We start from the raw sequence: 16,971 nt of genomic DNA, 5'->3' as shown, positions 1-16,971 counted from the left end.
ACCACCGTAGGAGATTAACAATGACTAATCGTAAATTAGAATAAATTTAACAACACACAATAACAAAAGATAAGATGTTTTCCCTTTCTAATTAAGTTGAAAACTTCTACGTTTTCACAGAAAGGACCACTCAAGGGTTTCTCTTCGGCATATCCCAACAGTCACTAAATTTATGTGCTCCGGGCACTGAAGCAAAAGAAACCCACTCACAGACTGGCAAGCGACCTGAGCCTGATATAGCAGGTCGCACACACAGGGTGGACCCACTGCACAAATGACGATTCACACTCGGATGGGTGACATCTCATCGCACCGTGCAGAATGGCACACAGGTGAAAATGGATGGTTTCTAGAGCTTTCTTTTTCATATTTTAGACAGAGGTTGGAGACTGGTAAGTGAAAGCGATGTGCTGCTTCTGTATGGTACTACCTCTGCTGAGCGGTGACGAGCTGCTAACCCCGGATGGCCCTGAGCAAAGCAAGTGTGTGACACACTCCCCAGGATCACATCATATGTGAGGGCCCCTGGGAGAGACAAATCCAGGTTCAAATCCCTGTTCTGCTACAAGCTACTACACAGCCCAGACAGTCTTTTCAGTTCTAGGTGTCTATAAATAAAACAGATTCATTAATTCCTACTTTAAAGGGTTCAATCCTCTGAGGATTCTCAGAGGCTCTGTAAGTGCTGATGAAGGGCTTTGGCATGTTCCTGGGGTCAAAACTGGGAGATAGCTCAGTAGGAAAAGTGCCTGTTAGGCAAGCACGCAGCCCTGAGTCACATCACCAAGATGCTTGGAAAAGCCAGGAGCAGACAGTACCTGCACCTGTCTGTGCCCACCGTGCTGGGAGAAGAGGCACATTTGGGTTTGCTGGGCAACCGTTCTGTCCTAATTGGTGAGCTCCAGGCTCACTGAGAGACCCTGTCTCATGAACTGAAGTAGAGATACAGGGAAGATACTGATGTTGACCTCTGACCTCTACATGCATTCCCCCTGCCCCCCAAATTAGTCTTTATTGATTATTGCTGGGTCCCGCCAAAGTGCAGTCTTTGACAGCAGGAGAAGCAACGAAGTCCCACTCTGAGCAGAAGATGTTCTCTTGATGCCTCTGCTGTGCCAGGCTGGCATCTGGAAGGAGTTTTTAAACGTGTCTACAGATACCCAGGGGAGCTGGGGAAGGTGCATAGCCGGCGTGTCTGGAGCAGCTGCTCTCCAGCTGTGGCTACCTGACCAAGTCATGGAATGCCAGCTGCAGGCAGGAGCTGACTCCTCAAGGAGAACACAAGCCTGTGTTTGCTTTCACAATCGACCAATATTTTTAATGTGGAAAATTCATTCCAAGTGCTTCCCATCGTCCCATGAGAAGCAAGTGTGACTCCAGGCTGCAGTCTGCTCTCTCTCTGGCCACCAGCTTGTAACCCCAGGGAAGGGTCTCTGGTTTACACCAAGCTTTCATAGCTATGGTTTCATTCAACCCACACAGCAGTCCTGCAAGGTGGGCCTTATGATGACATGTTTGAAAGATGACAGGTGAGACTTGGAGGACTTGGAGGAATTAAAAAAACTGTCTCCTAGGCCCCAGAGCTGTGAGGTCACTGGGTCAGGACTGAACCCAAGTGTGTGTCTCTGAGGAGAAGCCTTTCAGAGAGATCCAGCCACTCTGAGCACACAGGAAGCCTGTGTGCAGGCTGTGAAGCACCCCAGTTAACTGCCAAGCAACAACCAACATCAACTGCTTCACCGGAAACCTGGCTTTCTCCTCTGGTCATTTTCTATGACAAATAACCAGGTCCTGCAGAGAGGGAGGCACTGACCAAAGAGCCCTGGGATCAAGTGTCGCTGGAAGAGACTCCAGGAGTCCCTGCAGCTCTGCCTCGACTCCTGGCTCCTCCCCAGGATGCTGCCGACTGCTGAAGGACAAAAGCCTTACCCAAGAGCAGGTCTGTGGCTGGGCCTCCCGGTCCCCCTCTGAGAACTTGGAATCTGAACAGAGAGAGCCCACTGCTGAGTCATTTTTTGTTTTCTCAGCTTGATGGAGATACATAATCCACACAGGGAACAATACACCCATTCAGGACATACAATTCAATGACTGTTCGTGTATCCAGAGTTTGTGCGGCTGTCACCACAACTGACTAAAGAATATTTCATCACACCCCACCCCCCAAAAGAAACCTGGAACCCAACAAGTGCTGAGTCACTGGCACAGCCCAAATGCAGCATGACATTTCTCCAGGTCGGATCTCTCCTAAACCACTCGGGCCATGACCTCCAAAGGGCCAGTTTCAGTCTCCTGAGAGAGATGTTCCAAGGGGGAGCTCTAGGAATGTGTGTTCAACAGGGCAACTCTGATGCAATCTTCTTGAGGAGGGGTTTGGGGGTATTGTGTGGATATCTGGTTTGCAGTTTTTGTTTTTCTTTTTCCAGAGGCTTTGAGATTGGGTCTCACCTGACACTCAGAATCTCCCTGCCCAGGCTTCCCAGTGCTGAGAGTCCAGGAGATGTACTCCAGTACCAGAGTATTCCACACCAGCTGGCCGGGCCTGCTTTGTGCCCCCTCCCTGTGGCAGCAGGCAACGCCTATGGTTTCTTGGGGCTGTTCAAGGGGACTTGATCACACCAATGCAGCTGTATCGCTAAAGCTTTGATGGGCAGAGTTACCGCAGTGCTCTGTAAGGAAGGGAGCAGGCTGATATTCAGGCGATCTCCCAGAAGCAAGGTGGGTGCTTTTTGTCTCTGCAGAGAGGACTTTAGTGAAGAAGCTATGCTGCATGTCTGTAACTGGGCACTGGGGTGCGGGGGTGTAGTAAGGTGGTGAGCTGCATGTCTGTAATTCCAGCACTGGGGCGGGGGAAGTAACTGCAGTAAGAGGATTTTGAGTTCCAGGATGGCCTGGCCTACAGAGTGAGGGTCTTAGAGAAAAAAAAGAAAAAAAATCAAAAGACTGATGACAAGATATAAGATGAGAAAGAATAGGACAGGAAGGGGCAAAGAAGAGGGAGGGAGGGAAGGAGGGAGGGAGAAAAGAAGGGAGAAAAGGAGGGAGGGAGGGAGGGAGGGAGGGAGAGAGGGAGGGAGGGAGGAGGGCTTCCCAGTGCTGTGGCGAGAGAACAAAACAGAAAAGAAAGGAAAGAAAGGTAAGGGCCTTTGTGCCTGAACTATAGTAATAGGATGCCTGCTCTTGACTCTTGGCGACAAGCCCCAGCGACTGCCATGGCCACTGAGGCTCTCTGCACGCAGCTCACTATCTGGTGGAAGGCAAATGCATCAGATAGCAGGGAAAACAGAGACATCACTTTGTTCTCTTCATCCAAACTCATGTCAGGAAGCAGGTGGGATCCCAGTGAAAGACCGGGGCTGAGAACTCCCGTTATGGGAAGCCTCCAGGAATTCCTATTGCAGGACTCCCCAAAGGGCCCCAGTTCCTTCTAGCCCAAGAATGACTGCTCATCTGTCAGAGCCACAAGGATCCCAGTTTCACTGTTTACTGTTCCAAAGAATCCTGCTACCCAGAAGGTTCACTGTGTGGCTACACTCTGCGTGCTCGCTCAAACCTCACCGTAACACGGGAGCTGGCACAAAGACCACCCTCATTTTATGGATAGGACACACACATAGGTAATCGCTGGACATGAGAGCCAGGAGGAGGAAGAGCTGGTCCCCATTCTCACCATCATGGTTCAAGGCCACTGAGCCCTTGTATCAGCAGAGTACAGTACACCGAATGTCAGTGCCCCCTCCCCACAGATAGGCAGAAGCCCCAATCCCAATCAGATGCTGCAGTGGTTAAGTTTGATTGGCCCTTGAATCAGCTAAAAGACCACCTGGTTGGCAACAGAGTGATGGCTCAGCAGTTAAGAGCTCTAGCTGCTCTTTCAGAGGACCCCGTATGCTGGTTCTCAACTGTCTACAACTCTAGTTCCAGGGGATTCGATAACTTCTTCTGGCGACTGTGGGCACCAGTACACATGTATACACATACATGCTGGCAAACATTCATATAAATAAAATATTTTAAAGACATGCCTGGTCTGTAAGGGCATTTCCTGGACAGATTAATGGTACAGGAGAATTGTCTGTAATCTGTCAATCATGTTTCAAATAAACGCTGATTGGCCAGGCAGGAAATATAGGCAGGAAAACCAGACAGGAAGTAGAAATGATACAATGAGAATAGGAGAATTCTGGGAAAGAGGAAGTTGATTCCTCCCACTCCTGCCCAGACCACCTAAACAGCAGGATGTGATCTGCCTCACTGAACAAGGTACTGAGCTACATGGCTAGCATAGATCAAAAAAATGGGTTAATCAAGATGTGAGAGTTAGCCAGTGAGAGGCTAGAGTTAGTGGGCCAATCAGCTTATAATTTATGGAGACCTCTGTGTGATTTTCTTTGGGGCTAAACAGTTGTGGGTAACCAAGCGCGACAGAAAACAAGCAAGCAGGCCTGACCCTCCATGTTACAGATTAACTGAGACAAAGAGCCTCCTCCAGGTGGACAGCACTAGCGAAGAGCAGTGCATCTTTTCCTGTCTGCCTTCTGCTATGAGTGCATCTACCCTGCGGCTGCCTTCCTTCCGCAACATCAGAACACAGCTTCCTTGGTCTTCCAATGTAGACAGAAGAGTGCAGTTTGCTCTCCAAGGACCTTCAAGGTCTCTAGTGCCAAGCTGGGGACATCTGAGGAATCCAGCTTTGTCGGCTGAGCAGCTACTAGGTTCTCAGCCTCTCCAGGGCACCCGTAAGTGCAAGCCCATCTAATAAATCCCCTCTGTGGTACATATCCATCCTTTGGTTCTGATCCCCTAGAGACCCCTGCCCAATACACATGGGGTCTGAAAGGTAATAATTAGACTCCAGAAGACCAAAAACCCAAAGGGCCAGCAGCAACTCTGGCTCTCACGTTCTGCTATGTGATCATGTCTCAGGAAGAGGGCTGCCAATGCCCTGAAGAGGATCCCAGCAAAGCCAAGCCGGCCCCTGACCACAGACTCTCAACCTCAGACCTGTGAGAAACACACATTTGCTACTGAAGAGGCTCAGCTTCAAGCTCTCTGTCACAGCAGTCCACACTGGCAACGACGGAGCCAGTCGACAGAGCCTTACACTTTCGGGCCTCGGGGACACTAAGGCAGGGTGAATAAAGACCACCCGTGGGTCCTGGGAAACATACCGGCACAATCAATAAAGTAGAGAAGAAATTACACAGGAACTCCAGGAGGAAGGGCTCCGACGGCCGCAGCTTCCCGTCGATGCTTATCATCTTTGGGACTTCTGGGATGAGGCCAATGGCAGCTTTGAAAAACGCATCAGCTGCAAGAGAAAAGTCAGAGGATGAGCACTGTGGAAAGTTCAAGCTGGGCTTTTCCTTAGACTGGCCAGGGGTCAGCCTGAGAGCTGCATGGAAGTCAGGCAACCTTGAGGGCTCAGTTCAGCCGGCAAGGCCAGATGAAGGTTCTTCAAACCACCATAGATGAGGTACTGCTGTTACTATAGCAACAAGGAAAACCTGCAGCTAAACAGCCTTAGGCTGAAGGACTGAAACAGACGGGAGACTTTTATAGACGGTCTAGAAAAGGGCCAGAGGAGAAGGCTAAATCAGTGGAGTGCCTGCTGCACAAACACAAGGGCTTGACTTTGGATGCCCTGTACCTCACAAAAGCTGAGTGCAGCAGGGTGGGCCTGCAGTCTCACACCAGGGTTTCCCTGCAATCCCTGCACCAGGAAGAGCAAAACTAGGAGGAACCTGGGGCCTAACGACCAGCCAATCAAGCCAATCAATGAGCAAGTCCAGTGAGAGGACCTATCTCAAAAAATAAGGAATGGTGAAGCAAGATCCTTGACATCAACTTCTGGCCTCCGCACACATGTTCCAAAGTAGGTGCATATGCACACACATGTGCACACACCCACATAAACATGTACACAACACACACATAGACACATACATTAGTCACCTGAGCTAGGCTCTAGCCTGGTATGGATCAATGAGTCCTTATGTCCACAAGAATGGGAGGGCTGTCACCAGGGCCACTTGAAAGATGGGAAATAAGGTGTGAAGTAAGGAAGGACTCACTTCACTCCTGTGTAGGTGGAAGGTTCTAGAGTGGCCGGCAGAGCTATTGCTTGGAGCCTGGTCTAAGTCTCTTCTAGCACAAAGATGCTGAGCTAGGGACTGTGCTTGAGGATGAGGCAGGAGGATAGGTGCTAAGGCACAAACCTGCAATCCCATACTCAAGAGGGTGAGTTAGGAGGACCATGAGATCTAGATCAGCTTGGGCTACATTGGAATATTGTGCTAAAAAAAAAACATAAGCCAACACACACTGAGCTGTCGTGAGTGCGCACATACACACATGCAAGCACACACAGAGCTCTAGAGACTTCTAACCAAGTAACATTTCCAGAGAATTATTTGAATTACTTAAAAAATAAAGATATTCAAAGAGATATAAAAAGATCTGTAAAGCAAGAGGACTTCCAAAGATGGGAGAAAGGAAAGAGAAGAGGAGCAAGCCGGAGGACCGCATCCCTGGGGAAGCTGGAGAGGGGACTTCTCTGTAGACCTGCCAAAGTATTGACTTGGCCAGAGAAAATGGCTTAAGGCAAAGCACTGTCTGAGACATAAACCCTTCTACTGCTCAGCAACATCAAATTTGTTCACGGACCAGTTTGTTTTCCACCAGAAAATGACTTCCAATGACCCGCAAGAATGCTGCAGCAGGGTGCAGAACCCCAGGTTAAAGCAGTAACCCCAACTGCATGCCTGAGGGGCTAGCTTGATGGCAGATGTTGGCTGCCCAAGGAAGAAAGGCCATGGTTAACAAGAAAAGCATGTGCCTGAACTTGAGAGGGCCTATAACTTATCTTCTTTCTTCAAGGAAACATAACACACCATGGAGAGGTGCTTCCCTGCCAGGCTGCTCCCTCATCCCCGACGGTCTGCCCCTCTGCATCTCCTTAGTAATCAAAGCTACTAAGCAGTAGGAGCAGCTGCAGCAGCACAGGACACTCCAGTGGGCACTAGGGACATCTTGGGGGAAGTGGCCAAGGGATCTATGAGCTAATTAATCATGCGCAGGAGCCTACTTAGTGCTCCAGTCTAGGAGGAAGAGAGCAGCTGACCTCAATCATGCTGAGGACAGAGGTAATGTGGGGCTAGAAAAGAGAAAGGCGTGTCTGGATCCATCCCACCTCCTAGGTCTCGAAAGGGAAACTCTGCTTTCCTTTAGAGAAAGCAGGATCCTTCCTTCTGTTCCACTAGAGTGGGGTGTCTGTAAGGTTTACAGTGTATTATTTCTCCCAGTAACCCCATTCTGAGACAGGTAAGCATAGGAGGGAACAGCTAGGCTACTTGGGACGCCAGTTAGGTTGGCCTATGCACCATCAAGCCTCTTCTAATGCACAGGGCAGCCTGAGGCCTTTATCTGCAAGTACTCTGCACACACACCTCTCTCTGAACCATGTACCCAGCAGCAGCCAGTTGCAGCCTCAAGCCCCCACCTGCATATAAACCTCACTCTGAACAATGCAGTAAGTTTCTCCTTCCCTTAAAGATTCAGGGAGAGGTTTTTTCAGTCTTACTCTAGGTATGGCCAGGTGGGAGCAGGAAGGCTGATCTGGCCTGAACTAGTTTTAGGTGCACGTGCTATAAGGCAAACTGCGCCCTCAAAGTGAACTTTCACAGGAAATCCCATGTGTCAGCTATGCCTATGCATACCTGGGCAAGTAAATGATTAAAGTCAGGTGCATCCTGGATGGGAAGGGATCCATGTGGTAGAAAATGGTTATATAACATAACCTGTCAGTCAAAATAGAGAAGCGCCCAAACTATGTTCTCCAGCAACCAAACTCCTCTTCTTGAGCCACGTAAAAGGAGGCACTAAACAATAACTTGGGTCAGAGTATCTCGCGTATGTGGCTCCCTGTCAATTTTGACAGTGTATGCCACTCCAATCTGCACTATCATTTCAGATAGTTTTATTGCTGCTTTGTAATCTGCATGCATTTTTTTTATTTTTTCAACCCACCAGGTACAGTTTGGGCTGGCCATACACTCCTGCATATGCGTCCTTCATTGGAGGGTGGTCCACCCACCAGGAGCCTCACCCTTACAGAAACTGTGTCTCCTTTATTTCCTAATTAAATACAAACGCTAAGAATCCAGAAATACCAGCTCAGCCCCTGGAGGATCTGGACTTTATTGTACAACACTATGAAGATGCTTAACGTCACTGCAACGTAAATTTAAAACGGACGTGTTTGGGCGCGGGAGGTGGCTCCCTGTGAAAACTGTGTAAGCCTGACGGCCTGAGCACCGTTCCTGACACCCACATAAAGGTGGGAGAAGAACAGTTCTCAAGGGCTGTCATCTGACTTCCACATGTGGACTGTGCCACGCAAGCACACAAAAACGTGCATGTACAAACACATAATAAAAATAAATAAAATAAAACTGAATCTGAGGCCTGTAGCACAGGAAGAAATTTCATGCCTGGTACTATAATCCTGGCCAAAAGCCCATGTCTGGGGGAGGCCATAGGCCCTAGGGTAAATCTGCTATTGTTATTTTGTAAATGGTTATGCTATCAAATTACCTTCTCAACAGTTACCTTATGCCCAAAGACTTTATTTATCTAGTCAGAGAAGATATATATATGGTGGGCAACAGTCAGTGGAGAGGTGCATGCGTAGCTGGTCAGAGTGCTGATGGGAACTGAGTGCTCAGCCTAAAGGAGACGTCTATATTGATCCCTTCCTCTCCCAGCTCCTGCCAAGGCACAGGGACCATCTTGGAAGAAGAGGCAGAAAGAACATAAGAGCTAGAGGATGGGGAAAGGTACTGTGAGGTGTTGTCCTCAGCACATGACGTGGCTGTCACACTAAAAACACAGCTTCTGTGTTACCTGCACAAGACCTGCCTAAGATCAGGCCAGTCAAGATCCCGGCACAGAAGACAGCAGATTGTCTCCAGGCCCTGTGCTTTACTGAGAAGCTATTGACAGTCGATAGCATTGGGAGAGGTTCCCCGTGCATCAGTGGACTGCCCCACGTCTGTGTACAAGGGATTATAATGCACTAACTAGACTCAGCAGGTTATCAATAAGCAAACAAACAAAAGCCTGAAGTCGGGAGGGAGATCATACTGTGGGGGACAGGAGGGAAGTTGGAGGGGAGAAATAAGGACATCAAGTATAATTATATTTTCATTGTATACATGTACAAAATTGTCAAAAATAAAGAAAATATTAAATACATAAGAAACTCTAGTCTAATTATTTTTTTATTTTTATTTTTTAAAGATATATTTATTTATTATGTATAAACTTTCTGCCTCCATGTATACCCACACGCCAGAGGAGGGCACCAGATCTTATTACAGATGGTTTGGAACCACCATGTGGTTGCTGGGAATTGAACTCAGGACCTCTGGAAGAGCAGACAGTACTCTTAACCCCTGAGCCGTCTCTCCAGCCCCTAGTCTAACTATTTAAATTGAAGTTTTATGTTATATATACTTGACCATAATAAAAAAAGACAAAAGAACCCAAAATATCCCTGACATCACCCCGTTCCCAGCCCTCCCAGAACAGGCAGGTACCTAGACTCTACCATGTCTGGCTGTCTCCTGCAGAAGGTCACAGTCCCCATGCCTCATGACTCTGTTGCCCTAGAAATGACCTGAAAATCATGAGCAGAGCACTTTGCAGTGGGAACTAAAATTCTGCTCCAAATGACGCAGAGGACCACTTTTATTTTCTATCTATGTGTTTGTTACCAGTGGCCCAGAGACTGTGCCTATTATTATATCCCATTAAAGTGGCAGCAGCTTTGTCCCTTGGCTCCTGTCACTCACCCCACCCAGTTCCTATTCTAATGCAGGAACTCAAACAGTTATTTAAGGGACAGGCACACATGGTTCCAAGGCAAATTCTTACTCTGTTTCCAGAAGGCACACCCCATGAAAATGTCTGGGAGACTTCTCTGTGTCAGCTTAGTAAACAGAACTGGGGGATGGGGGAGGGGAGTCTGCCAGTGAAAACAGGTTTTCCTCAGCCCAGAGTTTGAATGATTCTGTCAACATCACATTTCCTCTTTAAAAACAAAACCCCCCAAAAGGGTAACATTTAAAATTTCTCACAGATGGGAGTCTTCACTATGTTGACCAAACTCCTAAACAAAAGCCATCCTCCTGTCTCAGCCTCCACAGCTGCTGGGAATTTCAGGTGAGTCACTGCACCTGGGTGATGTTGGTATCAGAGCATCTTACTCTAGCTATTAAAAGCCACAGAAGACAATGTCTTCAAGAGGAAACTGCCTGCACATGATTCTTAAACAGATAAGAGGAGAAATTGGATTTTCATTCAGAAAGAATGCTATCCTGGGACTGGGGTGTGCCTAGCCCACACCAATCCCCAGCACCGCATAAACCAGGTGTGGTGGCACATGCCTGTAATTCTAGCACCCAGGAGGTGGAGACAGTTCATTTCAGGCTAACTACCAAGTATGAGGCCAGTTTGGGGCACACAAGACCCTGGGTCCTCCCCACAACTCCACCCAGAAGGAGAAAACATAAAGGGCTCACCCTGTACCTCAGCATGGCACCTGGCCCAAGGTCAGTCTTCAGGCATTTGCTAAGAGATGGGACAATTCTCAGAGAGCTTCAAGATGCTCAGATTAAGACTGCAGGCATGCTCACTGCAGGCCAAGAGCAACAATGATGAAAGGGTACAAATGTTTTCCAATAAAAGGAACATTGGTGAGGACTGAAGGGGACAATCTGGAGAAAATAATTTATAGCACTTCTCAGACCTGAGAAGCAGGATCCTTTTCAGCCATTACAGTGAGGTGGATCTGTGTGCACGGGGCGGCAGATGGGGGCTGGCCAAGATTTACTGACGAGCCAGGAAGGCTTATGGACAGCAACAGAAGACTCCACTCTGTTTCCTTTCTGAGGACGGGACTGCATGTCAAATGAGAATACAGACAGATGGACGGAGAGAGAGGAAGGCAGACAAAAAGAGAAAGGCAGAGAACACAAAAAGAATAGGTTTAAAAAAATTGAAGTGGGGGGGAGGCAGGGTCTCATGTAGCCCAGGATAGTCCAAGACTTACTGTATAGCCAAAGATGACAGTGAACTTCTGATCTCCCTGTCTTTACCTCCACAGTGTCAGGATTACTGGTATGTGCCACCACGCCCACTTTTATATAGTGACAATAATAGTGCTAAACAATCACTCTACCAACTAAGTTACATCCTCAGCCCTGCAATGGTTTTTGTGGTTGTTGTTATTTTCATTTTTTTGGGGGGGGGTTGTTTTGTTTTTTTGAAACAGGGTTTCTCTGTGTAGTTTGGAGCCTGTCCTAGCACTCACTCTGTAGACCAGGCTGGCCTTGAACTCATAGAGATTAGCCTACCTGGGCCTCCCAAGTACTGGGATTAAAGGCATGTACCACCACCGCTTGGCTGCAAAGGTTATTTTTAATGGGTATATTGCTGTGGAATAATCCTTTTGTACACTGTGAAAACGTGTTACTCTCATTGTTAATAAAAAAACTGATTGGCCGATAGCTAGGAAGAATTTTTGGGGCAGAGTCAGACCTGAAGAGCAACATGGGAAGTTCATAGGTGAGGTAATCAAGTCTCAGGGCAGCACATAGATTAATAGAAATAGGCTAACTTAAGCTGCAAGAGCTGGTTGAAGACAAGCCTAAGCTATTGGCCGAGCATTTATACTTAATAATAAGTCTCTGAGTGATTACTTGGGAGTGGCTGCCAGAACACAGAGAAACTCTGCCTACAGTATATTGAAGAAAAGAACTGAGGGCTGGAAAGATGGCTCAGAGGTTAAGAGCACGGACTGCTCTTCCAGAGGTCCTGAGTTCAATTCCCAGCAACCACATGGTGGCTCACAGCCATCTATAATGAGATCTGGTGCCTTCTTCTGGCATGCAAGCATACACAGAAGGAATGTTGTATACATAATAAATAAATTTTTTAAAAAAAAGAACTGAGAAAAAAGAAGTCCTTTTAATAACAAGTTTTTGGAGGAAGGGGGTGAGGGAATACAGAGAACAATATTGGAATCTTTTCTTTTTGTCAGTACGAAGGATTGAACCTAGAACCTCAGGTACACAAGACAAAAGCTGCAACCACTGAGCTACAGCCTTACTGGAGCCTAACACAGTCCTATTGCTAGAATTCCTTCAAATGCGCACTCTGAACTCCTTTATAACAAAACCATTCAAATTGAAAACCACAGATGGCTTATATTTTCAACAAGATCCAGGTGCACCCCCTGAACACCCTTCAGACATGACAACATAAATTCAGACAGGACTGTGATGAAAGCCTGTCAAACACCCTTGCTGTTGCCAGCGAAGCCCGTGACTCTGTATGGATCATGAGAGACAACAGTGAAGTGCTAGCCTGGCCCATCACCAGCTGTTTGCTCCTTCATAAGCTCTGGTCAGGGCTAATGGGAGACTTTACATTGTCAACCAAGCAACAGCTCAGAGGCATCTAACTCACTCCCAGACTTCCAAGCTTCCAGGTGTTCTCCTCACCAGCCCAGCTGGAAAACCAGCCCAGTCCAGAGGGATCAAGGAATGAAGACAGCACAGCTTGATAAGAGGGGACCAAGGGGTTGAAGGCCCCCTCCCTTGAAAGTACTCTATGAAAGCAGGGCTCTGACTGAGAGTAGTTAACCATTTCATTTCAGCAGAAGCCATGAGTTCCAAGCTAATGAGACCCTGCCTCAGAAAATAAGGTGATGGCTCCTGAGGAACAAAACCTGAGATTGACCTCCGACTCAGCGTGCAGGAATACACACAGGTGTAGATACACACATTCATGCATGCACACATACACCAGATCCTGAAAACTTAATGTATTGAAACCGAGACATGCAGATGACTTTAGCAAGGCTGCATGGTCCAGAGACCAGCTGGCCACCGAGATTTAATCCCGTTACTGTCAACCTGTGCTTGTGTAACAGAAACTGTTCTTAAAGCAGTGATGTCTGAGGACATAAGGGCACTATTCCAATGATGCCAAAATGGAGCAAGTTTTACAGAAGTACAAACGCCTGGGGACAATTAAGTGGCACATCCATTATGGCTTAATTGTTACCAATGACAGCTTAATATAACCTTGATTTCGCCACATGGATTCGGCAACATGCCCTTTCCGTTCATGTTGGACATCAATATTTAATGTGAAGGTCTGCTGGAGACATTAAATTATTTCCAATTTCATCAGCACCAAACCAAAGTTCCCAGTGTATATCTGCTCTCTCCTGCTCAACTCAGAGTGCCCAGGGCTCTGCACTGAGCCAAGGCTGCCCAGCTCACAGGTTACCTCCTATTTAATGAAGCACGATTAATAAAAATTCAGAGAAACTGGGGTTTAACCTGAAGATCCAAAAGGTAAAGCAGACAGCCACTGCCTCTTACCTCAACCTGAGTATGAATGGCGATCCTGCCTCCAGGAATCTCAGAATAAGACTGTGAGCTGTTTCCACCTGTTTTAGAATCCTCTCTAGAACTTGGATTAAAGGCATGCACCATTGGGATTAAAGGCATGCGTTTCTATGGCAAACTAGTCTAGCTACTGGGATTAAAGGTGTGTGTTACCATTACCTGGTCTGTAAGGCTGACCTGTGGGGCTGTTTTACTCTCAGATCTTCAGGCAAGCTTTATTTATTAAAATACAATTGAAATGCCACTACAATTTGTGGATCAGGGCAGGGGTAGTGACTTTTTGTCTTCCCTGCAAGATACCCAGGAGGCTGTGCATTCTGTCTGTGACTAGCAAGTCTAGTTTCCCCTAAGTACCGGGGATTAAGTATTCCCTATTCCTTAATTCTGATTCATTGTTTTTTACAGGTTTATGAAGTCACAGGACAGTAGCTCATACATGCAGCCTCAGCACTTGGGAGATGAGGCAGGAGGATCTGGAGCTCAAGGTCATCTTTGACTACAGATCAAGTTTGAGGTCAGCCCAGACTACTTGAGACTCTGTCTCAAATAAATAAACAAACAAAACAACAAAACCCAAACAGACCTGGGAAATTGACTCCTTGAGTAAAGAGCTTGTTAATGTAGTTCGTATTCCTAGCCCCCACGTGAAGCCCAGCACGGTAGCATGTTTTGGTGCTAGTTAGCAAAAGACTGTTTCAAAATGAGAATGTCTCCATAAGTCCACCATGGCATGTATGCACTTGAACTCACATACATACATACACCATATATACACCATACATACACCATATATACACACATACAAAGATTTTTTTTTCACAAATGATTCAAATGGTCGATCTACGATAACAGGTGTTTAGCACCATATGCATTTGGGATTCAGAAGGCAAGTATGTGCTGATATGAAGGGGCTGTCCTAACAACAGGGTGTCTTACAGTCTCCATGTTAGGTGTGGCTATCTGACAGGATGCCACCAGCAAACGACAAACCTTACTCTCTTCACCTACAAAATGAAGGCAAGCAACCCACTAGTAATTCAAACAGAACAAAGTGAGCTGCTTGCTGGGAGTTCAGCGCCTCGCCTCGATCTATCTTCTAAATTCCATCTCCTCACCCCGTTGGACTTGCTGCTTCCTGGCCCCTAGCCCTTTCCTGTGCCATCACCAGCCTCTAGAATGTCCTCAGGTGCACTGTGGGTATCCAGACCACCCCACCTCCTAGGTTCTCAATGCCATCTGTTTTGAGAAGCTTTTTGGCTCTTTTAAGACAGCTCATTCCTTTCTGCTCTAAGAGTCCACGCATGCACACACGGAAAGACACTGTCACATGCTGTCCAATGCACTAAGTCAACAGACTGGCTCTCCCTCGCTAACCCAGGGGCTCCGCATGTATTCTTGCTTCTATGATGACATTTTGCATATAAAAAATGAACAAGAAATGCCTGCTCAAGGAAGGAAGCCACAGCTGGGGTGGAGAGACTCACTTGTGCCTCTTTCTTGAGGTTCCATCAGCAACTGTCATTCATCCCTGGTTACCTCACTCCCCGAGGCAGAAAAGTTCTGTCTGCTCAGACGTAAACAGGGGTTTACCACCACCGCTCACCTGTGAGCTGTTCCCACTGTAATAACTGGCCAAAGAGGCCTCGAGGTTGGGGACACAGTCACACACATCTGCCATACTCGGATGATGCTTTGCTCACGAGAGTCACAACTGTGGCCTTCCACACAGATGCTGAGAGCCTGGTGAGTGACAGGAACCAGTTTTCTCCTTCAAAAGAGGCTTCTCACCTTCTAGAAAGGGGAAATGCCAAAGCCCTCTTCCCATCTACCGCTGGGACCTGCTGCTTCCTCAGTTGCCACCTGCCCTGGTGACAGAAGCCACCGACTCCCATCAGTGGACTTGCAGCAGTGCCTGCTCTGTGCCTCCCCAGGCTCCTCATGCTGACCCACACAGCAGCTCCAACCAATGTGCCCTGAGGTCTAAGCACATGCTAGCACCCACTGCGCTTTCTCCTACTGGAAATATAAAGTCAATCCACCCACAGACGGCTCTGGTGGGGCTGTCTTCCTCACAGATGCCTCTGCTTACTACTTACGTCCTCACTCTGAGACAACTGAGTCCATTTGTCTTTACTGTTTGCTTCTCAAGGTGCAGGGGGAGCTTATTCCGTAGGGCAGGCTAGCCTGGAACTAGGATTCTCATGCCTCAGCTTCTGAAGTGCTGGGGTTACAGGCATGGATTGTTATGCCTGGCACTTCCATCACTACTATTGGGGACATCACTACATGGGGATGCAGTTCAGTTGGCAGAGTGATGGCCAGGCATACACAAAGTCAGGAGCTCAACCCCCAGCGCCCATGAACTGGGCACAGTGGCCTATGCCTATGATCTCAGCACTGAGAAGGCAGGAGCATCAGAAGTTCAAGGTCATCCTGAACTACAAAATGAGTATAAGACCAGTGGAGGATTCTAGGATCCTGTTGTTAAGAACAGATAAATAAAAAACAATTGCCCACTGCTTTGAGGCAGGACCAAGGCCCGCCCCACTACACCTAGGCTGAGCAAGGTATCTTTCCAAAGAGAATGGGTTTCAAAAAGTCAGTACAAGTACTAGTGATAAACTCTGGTCTCATTGCCAGTGACCCCACAGTCTGCCCCAGCCATGCAACTGTCACCCACATTCAGAGGGCCCAGTTTGCTTCTATGCTGGTTCCTTCGCTGTCAGGCTGAGGTTGGTGGGCTCCTATTAACTCAGGTAAGCTGTTTCACTGGTTTGGTTTTTTTTTAAAAAAATAAACTAATTAAAAAAAAAGAATCGCTGTGTGTTGATGGTACACACCTTTAATCTCAGCACTCAGGAGGCAGAGGCAGGTGGGTCTCTGAGTTTGAGGCCAGCCTGGTCTACATAGCAAGTTCCAGGACAGCCAGGCCTACACAGAGAAACCCTGTCTCACCACTCTCCCCAAAAATAAAGAAAAAAATAAAAAGAAAATTATCAACTACTGTTATCACGCAGTTACCACTTGCTTGTGAAGCACCTACAGAACATGCATGATGTAGACAATGCCAGGAGCCCTGCTATCACAGCAAACGGAAAGGAAGGTCTCTGGGCTTGGTGATCTTGAGGAAGAGGGGGAAAGGATGGGCAGCAATGACCTATTTACTAGTTCATAATGATGTGAGGAAGCAATGAAAGCAAGAGAAAGCCTTGACGACTGAACTGGCCTGCTCTTGTCTGTCTGGGGTTGGTGGGGGCTGAGGAGGCTTTCCTGAGAAAGCATGCGAACTGTGCTCTAGCACAAAAATGTTTAAAAAGTACACTGAAAAAAGCGAAAGCTTAAAAGAAGGGAGATAAGATAGGATGGGGCGAGAGATACAGAACACATTATGTACGTGTATAAAATTGCCAAAGAACAAATTTAACTCATAAAAATGTTTGCGGAAAAAGAAAACAGCCAGAATTCTAAGAGCAGGAATGAAATGTCCTTC

General features: G+C 47.4%; 1 protein-coding gene across 2 annotated transcripts in view; it reads right to left on the bottom strand.

Moving 5' to 3' along the window:
- Positions 1-16,971, bottom strand: part of Vps35l (VPS35 endosomal protein sorting factor like) — a 106,612-nt gene that overhangs the window by 18,198 nt on the left and 71,443 nt on the right. For both annotated transcript variants that reach the window (XM_005351057.2, XM_026781443.1), the window contains exon 27: positions 5,172-5,311. In XM_005351057.2, the coding sequence (XP_005351114.1) occupies positions 5,172-5,311 (140 nt within the window). The remainder of the gene's footprint in view (positions 1-5,171; positions 5,312-16,971) is intronic.

Source organism: Microtus ochrogaster, chromosome 8 (genome assembly GCF_000317375.1).
Source record: "Microtus ochrogaster isolate Prairie Vole_2 chromosome 8, MicOch1.0, whole genome shotgun sequence".
NCBI classification, from domain to species: domain Eukaryota; kingdom Metazoa; phylum Chordata; class Mammalia; order Rodentia; family Cricetidae; genus Microtus; species Microtus ochrogaster.
Note: the sequence above shows the minus strand (reverse complement) of the source record. Positions and strands in the feature narration are given on the sequence as shown.